The 15,284-nt window shown below is 34.3% G+C and overlaps 1 protein-coding gene across 4 annotated transcripts; it reads left to right on the top strand.

The window, feature by feature from the left end:
* Window positions 1-1,129: 1,129 nt before the first annotated feature.
* LOC101255233 (uncharacterized) lies at window positions 1,130-13,838 on the top strand. 4 transcript variants are annotated; one of them, XM_004246469.5, is made up of 13 exons: window positions 1,130-1,501; window positions 9,595-9,659; window positions 9,747-9,819; window positions 10,018-10,036; window positions 10,626-10,745; window positions 11,425-11,494; window positions 11,801-11,844; window positions 11,940-11,981; window positions 12,179-12,238; window positions 12,391-12,458; window positions 13,066-13,123; window positions 13,225-13,315; window positions 13,402-13,838. In XM_004246469.5, the coding sequence occupies exons 1-12, from the start codon at window positions 1,206-1,208 to the stop codon at window positions 13,312-13,314; spliced, it is 1,005 nt and encodes a 334-aa protein (XP_004246517.1). In that variant the 5' UTR covers window positions 1,130-1,205; the 3' UTR covers window position 13,315; window positions 13,402-13,838. The 4 variants fall into 4 exon arrangements, 2 of the variants coding, with proteins under 2 accessions (XP_004246517.1, XP_010325904.1); XM_010327602.4 differs by having other exon boundaries at window positions 13,414-13,838; XR_011211741.1 differs by lacking the exons at window positions 1,130-1,501; window positions 10,018-10,036; window positions 10,626-10,745; ... (6 more) ...; window positions 13,225-13,315; window positions 13,402-13,838 and adding exons at window positions 2,380-3,685; window positions 4,006-4,126.
* The last annotated feature ends 1,446 nt before the right edge of the window (window positions 13,839-15,284 follow it).

A 15,284-nucleotide genomic window follows, 5' to 3' on the forward strand; every position in this document is an offset into this window, starting at 1 on the left:
TATTATTTAATTAAATTAATTATAACATTTTAATTATAGGAAAGTAAAATCGTAATTCAACTTTTGACTTGAGTTCTTCCCACTTATAATAATATATGATTGAAAATTTAAATTTGATGAATTAGATCGAGTTTGTACTTCAATATTTAGAAGATTAAATCAAATAAATTCATTGAAAATAAAGTGTGATTATGTATCCATGCATATTATGTTCTACATTGAAAATATTAAATTTGTATCATGAATTCAATATTTATGAGTTGCATATATATATATATATATATATATATATATATATATATATATATTCCTAAATTCATATATATGAGTTTTTTTAATCAATATTTAATCGATGTAAACTTGTCTTAGAAAATCAGTTACATGTTTAAACTTTAAATTATCATAACGACTTATTCTACATTTTTACCACTCAAAAGGGAATTTAATATCACCTTCAAATTATACTATTTACATCTTTGGTGCGGGTAAATATATGTATATTTCTTTCATGATTTTTATATTATTCATTTTGGATCAAGTCTCATACTATTTTTTCGAAAATAAAGTTAAAAATAATCATTTTGAGACCAAATGTTTCTATATTGATGAAGAAAACAATAAATTACATAAATTTTCATATAATACAAATTACTAACATTCGAATTTTACTATTTTATGATCATTGCTTAATGATATAAGATATTCTCTAATTAGAAGTTGAAAAAATAGTAATGATATTTTGAGTACACTTTTTTAAGTGATGATAAACGTCAAAACTAAATTCATTTTTTTTTATATAAAAAAGCTTATTAATTTTAACATATGACTAAATATATATTTATAAATTATTAAAGTAATATACTTTTAATTTTTTCTACTTGCGATAAATTATCAACTTCTATAATATTTTTAATTATTGAGGGGTAATGTCACTTTTATACTAATGTTATTCAATATGAATTGTTCAATTAATAAAGTTATTACTTTTTTACTAATTTCATATATTAACTATCATCATTTTTATAATTGAAGGTTCAATATGTTTTAGTTACAAAATTATATGGATTAGTAAATTAATTTATCAATAGTTGAGGGATAAAAATAAAATCCCTAAAAATAAATATAAACCACTTAACGGAATTAATTACCTGTTCCATTTTCCGCCACACCAAACAGAGACCACTGCAAAACTTCGCCGGGAAACCATGACCGGAGTTCTCAACGTTTCACCGGCGCCAATTTTCCGACCAGTTTCTTCTCACAAACTCTCTAGAAACAACAGAGTTTTGTTTGTTAAGTCAATGGCGCAATCTTCAGACAGTTCCAATGGTTCCACTTCTGTGAGCACTCAAGCGGAACCTAATTCTTCATTTTCGCCGCCGCCGAACTTCAAACCGCCGAAACCTAAGCCATTTACACCGAGAGGTGATAAGATTTTGGACATATTGGGTGCTTCTCTTGCTTTGGTTTTTCGCCTTGGTACTGGTGCTCTTGTTTCTGGGTATGTTACTTCATTCAGTTTAATTTCATGTTTAATAACCTCAATTTAGATAAAATTTTATTATGTATTTGTAAAGTAGTCTAATTATGATGAATTATCTGAATATGAATGGATACAGAAGATTCTACTAGCTGGCCCGAACTAATTTGGGATTGAGATTAGCTGCTCTAGTGATTGATTGATTTTGTTGGACTAATTATATAGCATTGGATTCCTAATTGTGTTGTATTTGTGAATTGGAAAATTTGAAGTGTTTCTAGAAATGGAATGAGTTGTGCACTCAGGGTGAGGCCTAATGGTCAAGTAGGTTGGGAACTAGGACGTCTTAGATTCAATCTCAGCAGAGGAAAAACCATTACGTAATACCTTCCCATCTATCCAAGGATGTGGATGTTAAAATTTACATACTAAAGATCTCTGTTAACATTGTTAATCAATACTTACAGCACTCACTAGTTGGTTAGTTTGTTAATATTGTTAGTTAGTAACAGCTAACAGCATGCACTAGTTTGTTAGCATTATAACAGATTGATTGATAGTTAGTTATACAGTGTACCGTGCATTTCCAATTATTAGTTAGAGTTGTTAGTTAGCTAATAGTTAGTTGAGTCATTGATTTTGGATGCTATATATAAAGCTCCATTGTAATATTTAGAAAGTTCAGATCATTCACAAGCTCAATACATTCTTCCTTCTTCTCCTTCTTCATCATATTGTCCTTAATTTTGTCCAGAATTTGACATCAAAATCAATGAGTTCATAGACTCATTTTTCATCATGGTATCAGAGCGGGAAGTGCTGGATCGAGTGGAGTTTAGATCTCCGTTAGTTCTTTGAACTTGTGGTTAAGATTCTGTGGGAAGAGTTTAGATCTACTCCTTCAGAAAATTTTTGTTTTAATCGATTGACTGTGAAGCTGTTGTAAAGCTTTTGAGAAGCTGTTGTGAATCTGTTGTTTCTTCCTCTAGGTGAATTTAGATATCATCTAAGTTTGTTAAACCAGTTGTTGATTGATTAGCTCGATAATGGCTGTGTTAAGAATTGATCAAAGTGATCCTCTGTATATTGGACAATCAGATTCATCAGGAGCTGTATTGATTCCCATCAAATTGACTGGCTCAGAGAACTATGGAGTTTGGAGCAGATCCATGAGGATTGCACTCTTAGGCAAAAGGAAGTATGGTTTCGTGACTGGAGCTTGCACTAAAGCATTGTACAAAGATGAGCTTCATGAACAATGGGAAACATGTAATGCCATAGTCCTGTCATGGTTGACGAACACTGTAAGTGAGGAGCTTCTTAGTGGCATAGTTTATGCCACAACTGCATTCTCTGTTTGGGCAGATCTCAAGGAGAGGTTTGACAAGGTGAATCGAATGAGAATTTATCAATTGCACAAGGAGATAACTACACTTACACAAGGTACAGATTCTGTGTCTTGTTATTTTTCTAAACTCAAGACCCTATGGAGTGAGTATGATGCTGTGACACCACATCCTAGTTGTTCTTGTCCACAGTCTAAGGAGTATGTAGATCACCTTGGTGAATTGAGGCTAATTCAGTTTTTAAGTGGATTAAATGAATCTTATGATCAACCTCGTAGACAGATATTGCTTAAAGGTATTACACCTTCTCTCAACCAAGCATATGCTATGATCATAGAGGATGAAATTCAACATTCAACATGCACAGCTGCTGCTGTTGATAAACCAAATTCAATGGTGATGAATGTAAGAAGAGCTCATGGAAAGGAAGTTTTTACTCAAGGGAAGGAAGGTTTTAAGAGTAAGAAACGTGATTACTGTCATTTTTCTGGACATACCAGAGATAACTGCTACAAACTAATTGGATATCCAAGTGATTGGAAGTTTAAGAAGAAGCCAGGATATAGCAATAAGAATGGTGGTTATGATGATTCTAATACTGGCTATGGAAGTGCTGGATATAAGAACAACAGTGATGGTTCTAATGCTAGTTATAGAAGTCCACATAGAGCCAATAATGTGGCAGGTGACTTCAACACTGCCTATGATCAGTCACAATTAGCTTCAACTAGTCAAGGTGCTGGAAGTAGTGCAGGAAATGACACATGTTTAGCAAGAGCACAAGTGTTCACAGAAAAGGAATATAAGTAAATCTTGGAGATGCTGAACAAAGAAGAGCCAAAGAGAGTTAACATGACAGGTATTACAACTTGCTTAATGGCAAATTCTTTCACACAAGACTGGATTGTAGATTCTGGCGCCACTCATCATATTACAGCACATAAGCAGTCATTATTCAAAAGCTATGAGTTGAATAAATTACAGAAGAGTCAGGTACATTTACCCACAGGGGATAGAGTAGATGTGAATCATATTGGTGAATCAACTATATTTGAAGATGAGGTTGTGAAAAATGTATTATATGTACCAGATTTCAAATACAATCTGTTATCAGTGTCCAAAATGACAAGGGAACTATCTTGTTTTGTATCATTTTATCCTGACTTCTGTGTTTTCCAGGACCTCTTCAATGGCAAGGTGAAGGGGATTGGTAAAGAGCAGGGAGGTTTATACATGTTCAAGAGTGGCTCAACATTGAATAAAATAGACAAACATAAGCAACATGTGATGGTGGCAGCAGGTACATCAAATCAAGATACTCAACTTTGGCATCAAAGACTTGGACACCCTTCCCACATAATCATGAAACATCTAAAATTGATTTCCAGCAATAAAGATGATGTGGTTACTAGTTGTCCTGTTTGTCCATTAGCTAAACAAACAAGACAAGCATTTCCTAGTAGTAACTCTAGAGCATCTGCTAGTTTTGATTTAGTTCATATGGATTTATAGGGACCATATAACATTTCTACTTTGGACAAGAAGCATTACTTTCTAACTGTAGTTGATGATTACAGTAGATTTGTTTGGATTTACTTGTTGCAATTGAAGTCTGAAACTGTTGTAGCCATAAAGATGTTCCTCTCTATGATCAAGACTCAATTTGGTGCACATGTTAAAGTTGTGAGATCAGATAATGGTACTGAATTCTTTAACTCTCAATGTATAAAATTGTTCCATGAACTAGGAATACTTCATCAAAGTAGTTGTTCATACACACCTCAACAAAATGGTGTAGTGGAAAGGAAGCATAGACAGATTCTTAACATAGCTAGAGCCATCAGATTTCAGTCAAAGATGCCTATCAGATATTGGGGATATTGTGTAAAGGCTGCTGTATATTTGATGAATAGATTACCTTCTTCAAGTATATCAAACAAAAGTCCTTATGAACTTCTTTACTCCAAAACTCCAACACTTGATCATCTAAAGGTGATAGGGTGTTTATGCTATACCACAGTGATGCCTAAGGGTGACAAATTTGCAGAAAGAGCTATTCCTACTATACTTCTAGGATATTCAGAGCTACAAAAGGGTTATATGTTGTTGGATATAAAGTCCAAAAGGTTGTTTGTGAGCAGAGATGTGGTATTTCATGAGAATGTATTTCCTTTCTGTACAAAGGAAGCATGTGCAGAAGCATCAACAGGTGTATGTGGTTCTCCATTAGATATCATTGATAATGCTTTAACAGATTGTGATGTTGAGCCTGCCAAAGACACAGAAACTCATGATGATAATGCTGCTGGAAATACTAATGATAATGCAGACTCAGAAGCTCTTTATGATGATAATGCTGAAAATACTATTGATACTGAAGCTGTTGAAAGGCCTACTACAAATATTAGAAGAACTTCAAGAAGGATAAAGGAACCAGTTTGGATGAAGGATTACACAAAGGGAAAACAAAGCAGCACTAGGCATCCAATAGCCAATTCTCTTAGCTATGACAAAGCTACATCTGGTTACAAAGCATTTGTAAGCAAATTCTCTAAGTACATTGAACCAAAATTTTTCCATCAAGCAGCCAAAGATGATAGATGGATTCAGGCTATGCAACAGGAAATACAGGCTTTGGAAGAGAATAATACATGGTCAATAGATGATTTACCTAAAGGAATGCACACTGTGGGCTCTAAGTGGATTTACAAAATAAAATACAAAGCAGATGGTCAAGTTGAAAGGTTCAAAGCTAGATTGGTAGCTAAGGGATATAGTCAACAGGAAGGATTAGACTATCATGATACTTTTTCACCAGTTGCAAAAATGGTGACTGTTAGATGTGTGATTGCCTTAGCTGTCTCAAAAGGATGGCCTATGTATCAGATGGATGTTTATAATGCCTTTCTTCAAGGTGATCTAGAAGAAGAAGTCTACATGGAGATGCCTGAAGGGTTTAGAAAACCAGGAGAAAACAAAGTGTGCAAGTTGCTTAAGTCTCTTTATGGCCTTAAACAGGCATCTAGACAGTGGAACTTGAAGTTGTCTAATGCCTTAGTAGCAGCTGGTTTTTCTCAAAGTGGATATGATTATTCATTATTCACCTTAAAGATAGATGCAGACATTGTAGTTATTCTTGTTTATGTTGATGATTTGCTGATAACTGGAAGCAATACAAAAATGATTAATGAAGCAAAGGAGAATCTACACAAACAGTTCAAGATGAAAGACCTTGGTGAACTCAGATTTTTTCTTGGTATTGAAGTGTTAAGATCAGCAGAGGGAGTGATTTTGAATCAAAGAAAGTATGTACTGGAGCTCATATCTGAGGCAGGTCTAACAGGTGCAAAACCTTCCACAACTCCCATTGAATCAAATCTCAGATTAACATCAGTAGAATATGATCAGGCCAATGGCTACACTGAAGATGTTATACTACAAGATGTCACTGCATATCAAAGGATGGTAGGAAAGTTGTTGTATGCTACCATTACCAGGCCTGATATCAGCTATGCAGTACAAGTTTTGAGCCAATTTATGCAAGCTCCCAAGAGGTCACATTGGGATGCAGCAATGAGAGTAATCAAATATCTTAAAGGAACAGTTGGCCAAGGCATATGGCTACAATCTAAACCTGCAAATGAGTTATCATGTTGGTGTGATTCTGATTGGGCTGCCTGTCCTAATACTAGGAGATCTATCACAGGATATGTGGTTAAGTTTGGAGAATCACTTGTTTCCTGGAAATCAAAGAAACAGCAGACTGTCTCCAGAAGTTCAGCTGAGGCTGAATGTAGAAGCATGGCATCAGCTGTGTCTGAAGTTACTTGGCTGTTGGGGTTATTTACTGATCTAGGTGTGACAATTCATATGTCAATTCTTGTATTTAGTGATAGTAAATCTGCCATACAACTTGCAGCAAATCCAGTTTTTCATGAGAGGACAAAACACATTGAAATTGACTGCCACTTTATTAGAGACAAAATCAAAGCCAAGGTTATTAGCACAGTTCATGTTCATACACAGCAACAACTAGCAGACTTGCTAACAAAGGGCTTAAGTCGAACTCAGCATTCATATCTTTTGGGCAAGCTTGGTGTGCTCAACATTTTGCACCCTTCAGCTTGAGGGGGAATGTTAAAATTTACATACTAAAGATCTCTGTTAACATTGTTAATCAATACTTACAGCACTCACTAGTTGGTTAGTTTGTTAATATTGTTAGTTAGTAACAGCTAACAGCATGCACTAGTTTATTAGCATTATAACAGATTGATTGATAGTTAGTTATACAGTGTACAGTGCATTTCCAATTATTAGTTAGAGTTGTTAGTTAGCTAATAGTTAGTTGAGTCATTGATTTTGGATGCTATATATAAAGCTCCATTGTAATAGTTAGAAAGTTCAGATCATTCACAAGCTCAATACATTCTTCCTTCTTCTCCTTCTTCATCATATTGTCCTTAATTTTGTCCAGAATTTGACATCAAAATCAATGAGTTCATAGACTCATTTTTCATCAGTGGATAGATTTATCCGGTACTTGTGCTAGTGGAAGGTAACAATAATTGTAGGTGCTCTGTGGAATTAGTTAAGATGCACAAGCTAGCTAGACACCATGGTTATTAAGGTTATTACTCTTGTTTTATTGAGAATTATAAGCAATCTTAACATATTCTTCTGGATGCTTTTAATTTAGTTCAAGTCTGAATAACAAAACATCAGGAGCCAAGTAGTTGCAAAGGACTAGTTTTGATTTGATACGAAGTTGTGGTTTTGCATTTAGTATTATAATTCCTCCGTTTAAAAAAGAATGACATCCTTTCCTTTTTAGTCTGTTTAAAAAAGAATGGTATCTTTCCTTTTTGGTAACATTTTACTTTCAGCTTGCCACGTGGCATATTTAAAGCCACAAGATTGAAGGGCAATTTAGTACATTTGACATAACTTTAATTTTTTTAATTTAGGACCACAAGATTCAAAAGTCTTCTTTATTTTCTAAAACTTTGTGCCAAGTCAAACCAGGTCACTCTTTTTGAAACGGAAGTAGTTATTTTAAGTTATGTGACTCGACTTATAAATCTAAGGACTCTGTTAGTGACCAATGGTTGACCAGTGTTAGGGCAAGGGGATGGTGAACTTAGTCCTAGTGGGTCTTAATGGATGAGAACTTGCCCAAGAATAACTGGTAAACCAATACAGGCAAGCTTTAATATAATATTTTGTTTAGTGATGCCAGTTTCTTGCAAAAACTTGTGTACTTTGGGCAACTAAACTCCAACTGACTAGCTGCTACAAAAGAATGCCCTCTATAACTTTAGGGTGAGAATATGAGTCTCTCTTTTCAGTTATTTGTTCTTCAGCCAAGCATTAACTTCTTCTAATAACCCCATGATTTGACTTCCATTATGAAGAAGAAGCATGTCCAGTATACAAAATCTTCTTACTAATATAAGAGGACACAACTTAGTAAAGAAAGATAATAATCAGCTTTTGTGATGGACATTTTTAAATAAAGTTTTCTGAATGATATTTTGTGAGTTCTTCTTTTCAGTTATACGTAACATCAGGCAGCCTGGAACTGAAATAAAATACTCCTTTTCTTTTTAAGTTTTCTCCAAGAGTAACATGTCCATCCATGCGTAAAACCAATTTGCTGAAATAGAGAAGCCAGGTATCTGTATTGAGCACTGTAGATTTTGGTATGTTATAACTTATTATGGTCCGCAATAAATATATCGTTGGCATGAGAACAGTAAAGGGTGAGATGCCCGTTTTATGCCCCCCCAAAAAAACTCACGAACATGAAAACTGATGGAACAATTCTTGTAATCATAGTGTACAAGATGGATTGTTCTGTGAGGAAAGTTAATTGAGCAGGAGTATTTGGGCGACTTAGGAAGTAATGTGACATGGGCAGATAAACAGTCTTCTACCTTGTTATATTTTTTGTGCGGAACAATCAGTGATAGGTTAAGGATCCCAGGATCTCATTAATATGTGACCTTTCATTGTAATGGTGAAACCTTTTATCTTAACAAACTTAATAAAACACATCAGTTAATCAAGACTTAGATATGGCCTGACTAGAGGTATTTGTAGTTCATAGCATGAGTGTAGGATGCCTGGTGGAATTTTCAGCGACAAGCTTATTATTTTTAGAGTTAATACTAATTTGACATTTGGTCCCTTTATCTGTTCACTGAATATGTTGTTATTAGTTGGTCCCTTTTTCTGTACTTATTGAGGGCAATACATGGGATGTCATTTCAAAATTATTTGCAGAAGATGAAAACCAAAAGTAAATAGATAACCAGAGAAGGTTCTGTTTTTGTACACTAGTAATGAGTCAATTCATAGTGATGCAGCTGGTAGGGTATTTTAGTAGCTTGATTGAGAAGAAGAATGGAATATGCTTTATATGGTAAAAGTAATTGTGACAAATGAAGAAGCACGTGTACAGTGCAATGATCTAAAGTTCAACTTCTAATTAGTTGTACGAGACAACGCAAGGGATTACTTCAAGATGTACAAAATCTAAGTTAGAGTGTCTAGTTGTCTTCAATACATGACGTACATAGCTATTCATGATGTGATTTGCATGGAATCCAGAATGCCACTTGTTGTAACATTTCAGTCTTGGGAATGATGAGTTGAAGCTTATCTACATCTTTCTTTTGGGTTTTCTAAAAGAGCTTTCTATTAATTCTTCTGAAATACAGATGTTGATAAAATATAGGATACTTATTGTTTATGTAACTTCTGCAGGTATTCAGCATCGTTTGTCCCCAAAAATGAGGTTCCATCTGACCAGTATGCACTTGAAATTGCTGGTAGTTATTATTCTCATCCACCTTTAGTTTGAACTTTAGAGTATAAGTCTTGGGTGATGCTTTTCTGACACGAGATGTTTATAATAGGCTTCAAGGTGAAGGAGAGTTCAAATATAGGTCCTCGACCTGAGAAGCCAATCGAGATATATGAGTTTGAAAGGTATTTTTGCTGGGGAAGTGTTTTAATACCCTCTATTACATTCACTGCCGGAATATGTTTATTACAAATTTATGCTTCTTATCCATTAAGTTTTTCCGAATTTCCTATCCAAGTTTTGGACATATTGATATTGTAGACGTAATTCACCTGTTTCCTCTCTTACATTGCCTGGCATGGAACACGTGGGGATTTCTTCAGCTGCCCATTTTGTAGGAAGGTAACTGCAGATGCATTTGCTCTTTCTTTCTCATTCTGATTGAGGTTCATAGTTATAATCTACTCTTCTTCTTCATTTTAACTTGGTAACATATGTATGTACAAAAAAGCCAAGAACCCTACTGTGCAAAAAGGAATTTACAGAGAGCCAATCAAATCTATCAAAGAGTCTGTCTCCTTTATTCTACTATCTTAACACCAAGAATAGAACACCATAATACAACTGATCTACTGCTGTTATGTGAATTAGAGCTGGAATTGACACCTTTATTTTCCAGTTCAAAAAAAAAAAACCGGAATTGAAACGAAGCAACTTTTACTTAGATAAACCCACTACTGTTTCAATTGTTAAGATGGTTGATAGTGAAAGATTACTCTAAAGTCTGTAGAATTACTTTTAAAAAATGTATAGAACTATTATATTTATGCTTTCAGCTTTGGTTAGCCGAAAAATAAAAAGGAATCTTGTGACACTTTTGTTCATCAGCTCTGGACCATCTTTTCTTTGAATATTATACAAATTGAACTACTCATGTGATCTTTTTCCTTTCCTTTTCTTCCATATTGTTAAAGATGTCAATTTCTTGCAGGTTAGGGAAATAGTGGCTATTTTAGATCTTGACATCCTCTATTATCCTTGCCCAAGAAATGGTCCTAATTTCCGGCCCAAGGTTGGTCAGATGGGTGGAAAGCAGCAGTTCCCATATATGGTTAGATAACTTCTCTCCTACTGCTCCCTGTAGATAAAATAAACAGTCACGAGCTCTTACGACCACTAACCTTTGACATGCTTTAAAATAAAATAATATGGCGACTTGTAACCTGCATCATCATTTTTAAAAGTTCTCTTAAAACTCACTTAATTTTATATATCAAAATGTTCTCCTCTTATATTCTCTTGATGACGTGTGATCTGAGTCAAGAGAAGGATTCTGTCAATAATTATGTTCTGACAAAAACAAAGCTGTGAGGAAGACAATCTTCATTGAAGTGATTTCTTTGTTTACATTCTTCTTTTTCCGTTAGAAACCCTCAACACTATGTTATTGAATGTAATTGAAGAGCACAAGGTGTAGTTCACCTGCCAACTATATAAGAAACTTTTCTGATTGATACTTCGGAATAATTAACTAAAGTTGTCTTGAAAACTATGTTCTACTAACACAATTATTTGATGGCTTAGATTGCTTAAAACAAGCTTAAGTAGTTTGGTCAGACACTGATGTCTCGCATTTTTTTATTTTGCTCACTCTGAAATACGAAAATGACTAGCTATGCTGCAACTACACTGAACTTAGCTTCTTCAAACTAATCTAGTTGTCTATTCTATTCATTGATCTGGTCTATTACAACATTATGGCATCTAATTTTTCTGTTACTCTACTGCAGGTTGATCCAAACACTGGAGTTTCCATGTATGAATCAGATGAGATTATCAAGTACTTGGTAGGAAAATATGGTATGCTGCAGTGACCAACTTCTATTGAAAAGTTATTTAAATTGTACTTCTTAATGTTACTATTGTAGCCTGTTCATACATCTGACACTTCAAGCTATATACTGGTGTCCATATATTTTTTTATTGTATAAAAAAAAAGGAAAGCAACATTTAGATTTTCGATTTGCATGAATCGCAGTTGATTCCGATTGACCCATTTAATAAATTCTTTGGTTTGATACACATTGAGCTCCTACTACTTTTTCTATCTTTTTGGTATAACTCTTTCTTACTGAGTGCATCGATTCTGTTGGTTTCCTTGCACAGGTGATGGCAATGTCCCACTTATGTTGTCCCTTGGTCTTTTCACTGTAAGCTACAAACATTGGTCATCAATGAGTTAGATTTCTAAGATATAGCATTTAATAGATGTACAATTACTGAATATTGGATATTGTCATCTCAGACTCTTACTGCAGGCTTTGCCATGATTGGTCGAATGGGGAAGGTATAGGCTTTTCGCTCTCTGCTAATAAGTTTATGGGTTTTGGTGCTACAACTTCGTCTCCATAATCCTCAATTTAAAAGACTTCCCATGCACATAATTTCATTCGAAGTTAAGATTCTGTATATAGATACTGTTATCAGAAAACTATTAATATTGAGAACAGGACAAATAGATGATCTTTTTTGTGACTTTTCCAGGGGTCTTCTTATAAGCCATCTAAAATGCCTCCCAAGCCGCTTGAGTTATGGGCATACGAGGTTAGACTCTGTTTTTTGCTTTCAGTTTTAGTTTAAATGAATCTAAATTAATAATTCTATCAGATTTCTTATTCAATCATTATGTTGAAAGAATTTTTGCTGAATAGTATATCTTATTACATTACTTACTTGCACTTGTTTCATTCTTTCAGCCTTCTCCATTTTGCAAAGTTGTACGTGAGGTACTTGTAGAACTAGAACTACCCCACATACTTCTCAGGTACATGTTACTATGAAATGGATGATGAACAAAACCCATTCACTGTGCAATATAGGATGCTGTTGGCACTATGATAAGCTGAATAAATTAGAATGTTATCTGTGAGAGTACCATCAACGATTAAAGTTACGTATTTCAAAAAAAAAATACCATCAACAATTAAATATGTTTTCTATGAAGTCTTCTATTAGTTCATACATTTGATTTAAGTAGGTTCCATGCAAATGATTGTTGACATTAATTAGAAGGGTTGAACAGAGGATCCTCCTCTTACCCAAACAGAAGAGAATCTGAATGCATTTAGTTCACTTGTCTTTTGAATTGTTAATTTTTCGTCAAAAGTATACTTTGTCACTGGTTTTCAAGATTTAAGTTCCTCTTAGCTGATTTTGGGGAGAGGTTTGAAGAAATTTGATAGATGATATTTGTAGCTGGTGTGGAGCTTCACTAATTGCATTGTGTTTCCAAGAGGACTAGTTTGATCAACAAGAGGCTTCTATTATTTTTCATGACTCATTTGAAATAAGAAAATAAGATAAAATTGATATGTCCGTTCCATTTCACTCCTTTTAATTTGCTCTAAACGCACTAAAACCAAATGGTGCAGTTGTGCTCGTGGTAGCCCCAAACGCCAAATATTATATGAGAGAGTTGGTCATTTCCAGGTTTTGCTTTGCTTTATGTTACTCTTACCTTTTGGATATCTGTTAAGTGTTACACACATTTCCACAAGAAACGTGGAAAACTTAATAATGACTGTCTCTAGGTCCCATACTTAGAAGATCCAAATACTGGAGTCCAGATGTTTGAAAGTGCAGATATTGTGGAATATATACAGGCAACTTATGCTCGTTAAGGTGTGAGGCCTTCTTTTTTCTGTAGTTCAATTTCTTAATGTCTCTGTAACAAGAGGTCAGATTTGTCTGAGCTGCTTTCTTTCTAGATAATTTCACAGGAGAATACATGCTATGAGGCTCAAAGTTACTTCTCTTATGAATGAACTGAAGATAAATTTTTATATGGAGATGAGTATATAAAAGGAAAGATGTTCTGGAGTACATTGATGTTCCATCTACCTACATCCTCACCAAATCTGTGTTTTCAGTCTGTAAAAGTAAATGGCTTTGACACTGTCCAAAAGATTGGCCTATGTTACTAAAAACCAACTGGAAACTTCATCCATTGCCCACTCTTCACATTATTATTAATTCAATATGTTATTATTTCATGTCGTGTTGTTTGTATTAACAGTCAACTTATGTTAAATATTTTATGTTAGACCGTAGCTTGGCTATATAGGTGATTAACTTTGTAAATATCAACTCTCCAGAGAAAAAATTATGGTTCAGAATGTATGACTTGTATATCTAGTCCAACAAACTGTGAGTAGCCTTTGGTGTTTATATTTTTCATTTTGGTAGAAAAGATGCTCCATCTCTTCACTTATGCAACTCGTTGACTTATAATATCAATTACGAGTGGTGCTAATGAGATGTTAAGGTTAATTTTCCCATTATTGGCTAATTCAACTTCTTAAATTGTTAAAGCTTATTCTGGAGTAACATGCCTTATAAACCACTTCATCACCCTTCCATTTGCACGGTATAGCAGGTATGGCCATCAGGTCTGTCATCCTCAAGTTTCTCTCGTTCATGTTGTTAGTTCTTCTTTTGATTACAATCAGCTGAGATATGTCCACGAATTGTAATTATTCTACCTAACTGATGCAACATGTATTTTCGTGTTCTGTAATTCTGTTGACCGTTTATGTGCTCCATCTACTTTATTCATCTTTTGGTGCCTACCTATACTTGAAGGAAAATGAAGAGATTCTTCCTAAGTATAAAACTAGTACTATATCAATAACTGGCAAAGAACTTCTATTCCACTGTGTCTTTTCTCTGATTGATACAGATTCCTTGTGAAAATCATTGTCTATCTCACTTACCAAAGCACTACTTTTCTGCACTACTTACGATAGTGTTATTTTTTGTGAAGGAATTTACATTTAGTGTGTTTGAAACATAGGATGATGAGCTGGTGGACAAGGAATAGTAGAGGATGAGTGAAGTTGGAAACATTATAATATGTTGGCTACATTCCTAGATATTCCCTTAAACTTGGCACGATTTGTAAGTTAGATACTTTAACTTAGCAAGTGACCAGACAGACACCTCTACTTGACAGAAGTGTGTCTAAATGAACACCTCACCGTACCACTACTTATTCATCTCCTGGTGACTAGTGCCTACCTATAATTGAAGGACAATGAAGAGATACTCAAGTATACGAGACCAAAAATTTCATCAAGAACAAGCAAAGAACTTCTTGCAGTGTGTTGTGTCTCTGATTGATACAGACTCCTGATAGGATGTCGCAAAACTTCTTTAGTGCAATATTGCATTATTTTTTGTTAGGAATACCTTTAATGTGTATGAAACATAGGATAATAAACTGGTGAACAAGGAATACTATAGGATGATAAAGTTGGAAAAGATTATGCTATTTTTCACAATCCTTTTAGTTTTGAGCTCTCATTACAAGACAGTTTGGCCTTGGAATAATCAAACTGCACCTTGCTTTGAGATGGGGGCTAAAATAGTACTCCCACTGTCCCAATTTGTGTTTCATACTTCTCTTTTTTAGTTTGTCCTCAAAAGAATGTCATACTTCCTTAATTAGAGACAATTTAACTTTAAACTTCTCATTATACTCTTAAAGTGATTAGTAATAGTCACACAGATGTTTATGGCTTATTTTGGACCACAAGTTTCTAAAGTCCTTTCTTTCTTTCTTTTAATGGTGTAAGCAGTCACACCTAAATTA

This window comes from Solanum lycopersicum, chromosome 9, assembly GCF_036512215.1.
Source record: "Solanum lycopersicum chromosome 9, SLM_r2.1".
NCBI classification, from domain to species: Eukaryota; Viridiplantae; Streptophyta; class Magnoliopsida; order Solanales; family Solanaceae; genus Solanum; species Solanum lycopersicum.

What these genes read in the sequence shown, in the direction of transcription:
- LOC101255233 (XM_004246469.5), top strand. Translation starts at nt 1,206, where the DNA reads ATGACCGGAGTTCTCAACGTTTCACCGGCGCCAATTTTCCGACCAGTT. An exon ending in CTACCCCACATACTTCTCAG is followed by an intron (nt 12,459 to 13,065) that starts GTACATGTTACT and finishes CAAATGGTGCAG; the next exon opens with TTGTGCTCGTGGTAGCCCCA. An exon ending in AGAGAGTTGGTCATTTCCAG is followed by an intron (nt 13,124 to 13,224) that starts GTTTTGCTTTGC and finishes GACTGTCTCTAG; the next exon opens with GTCCCATACTTAGAAGATCC.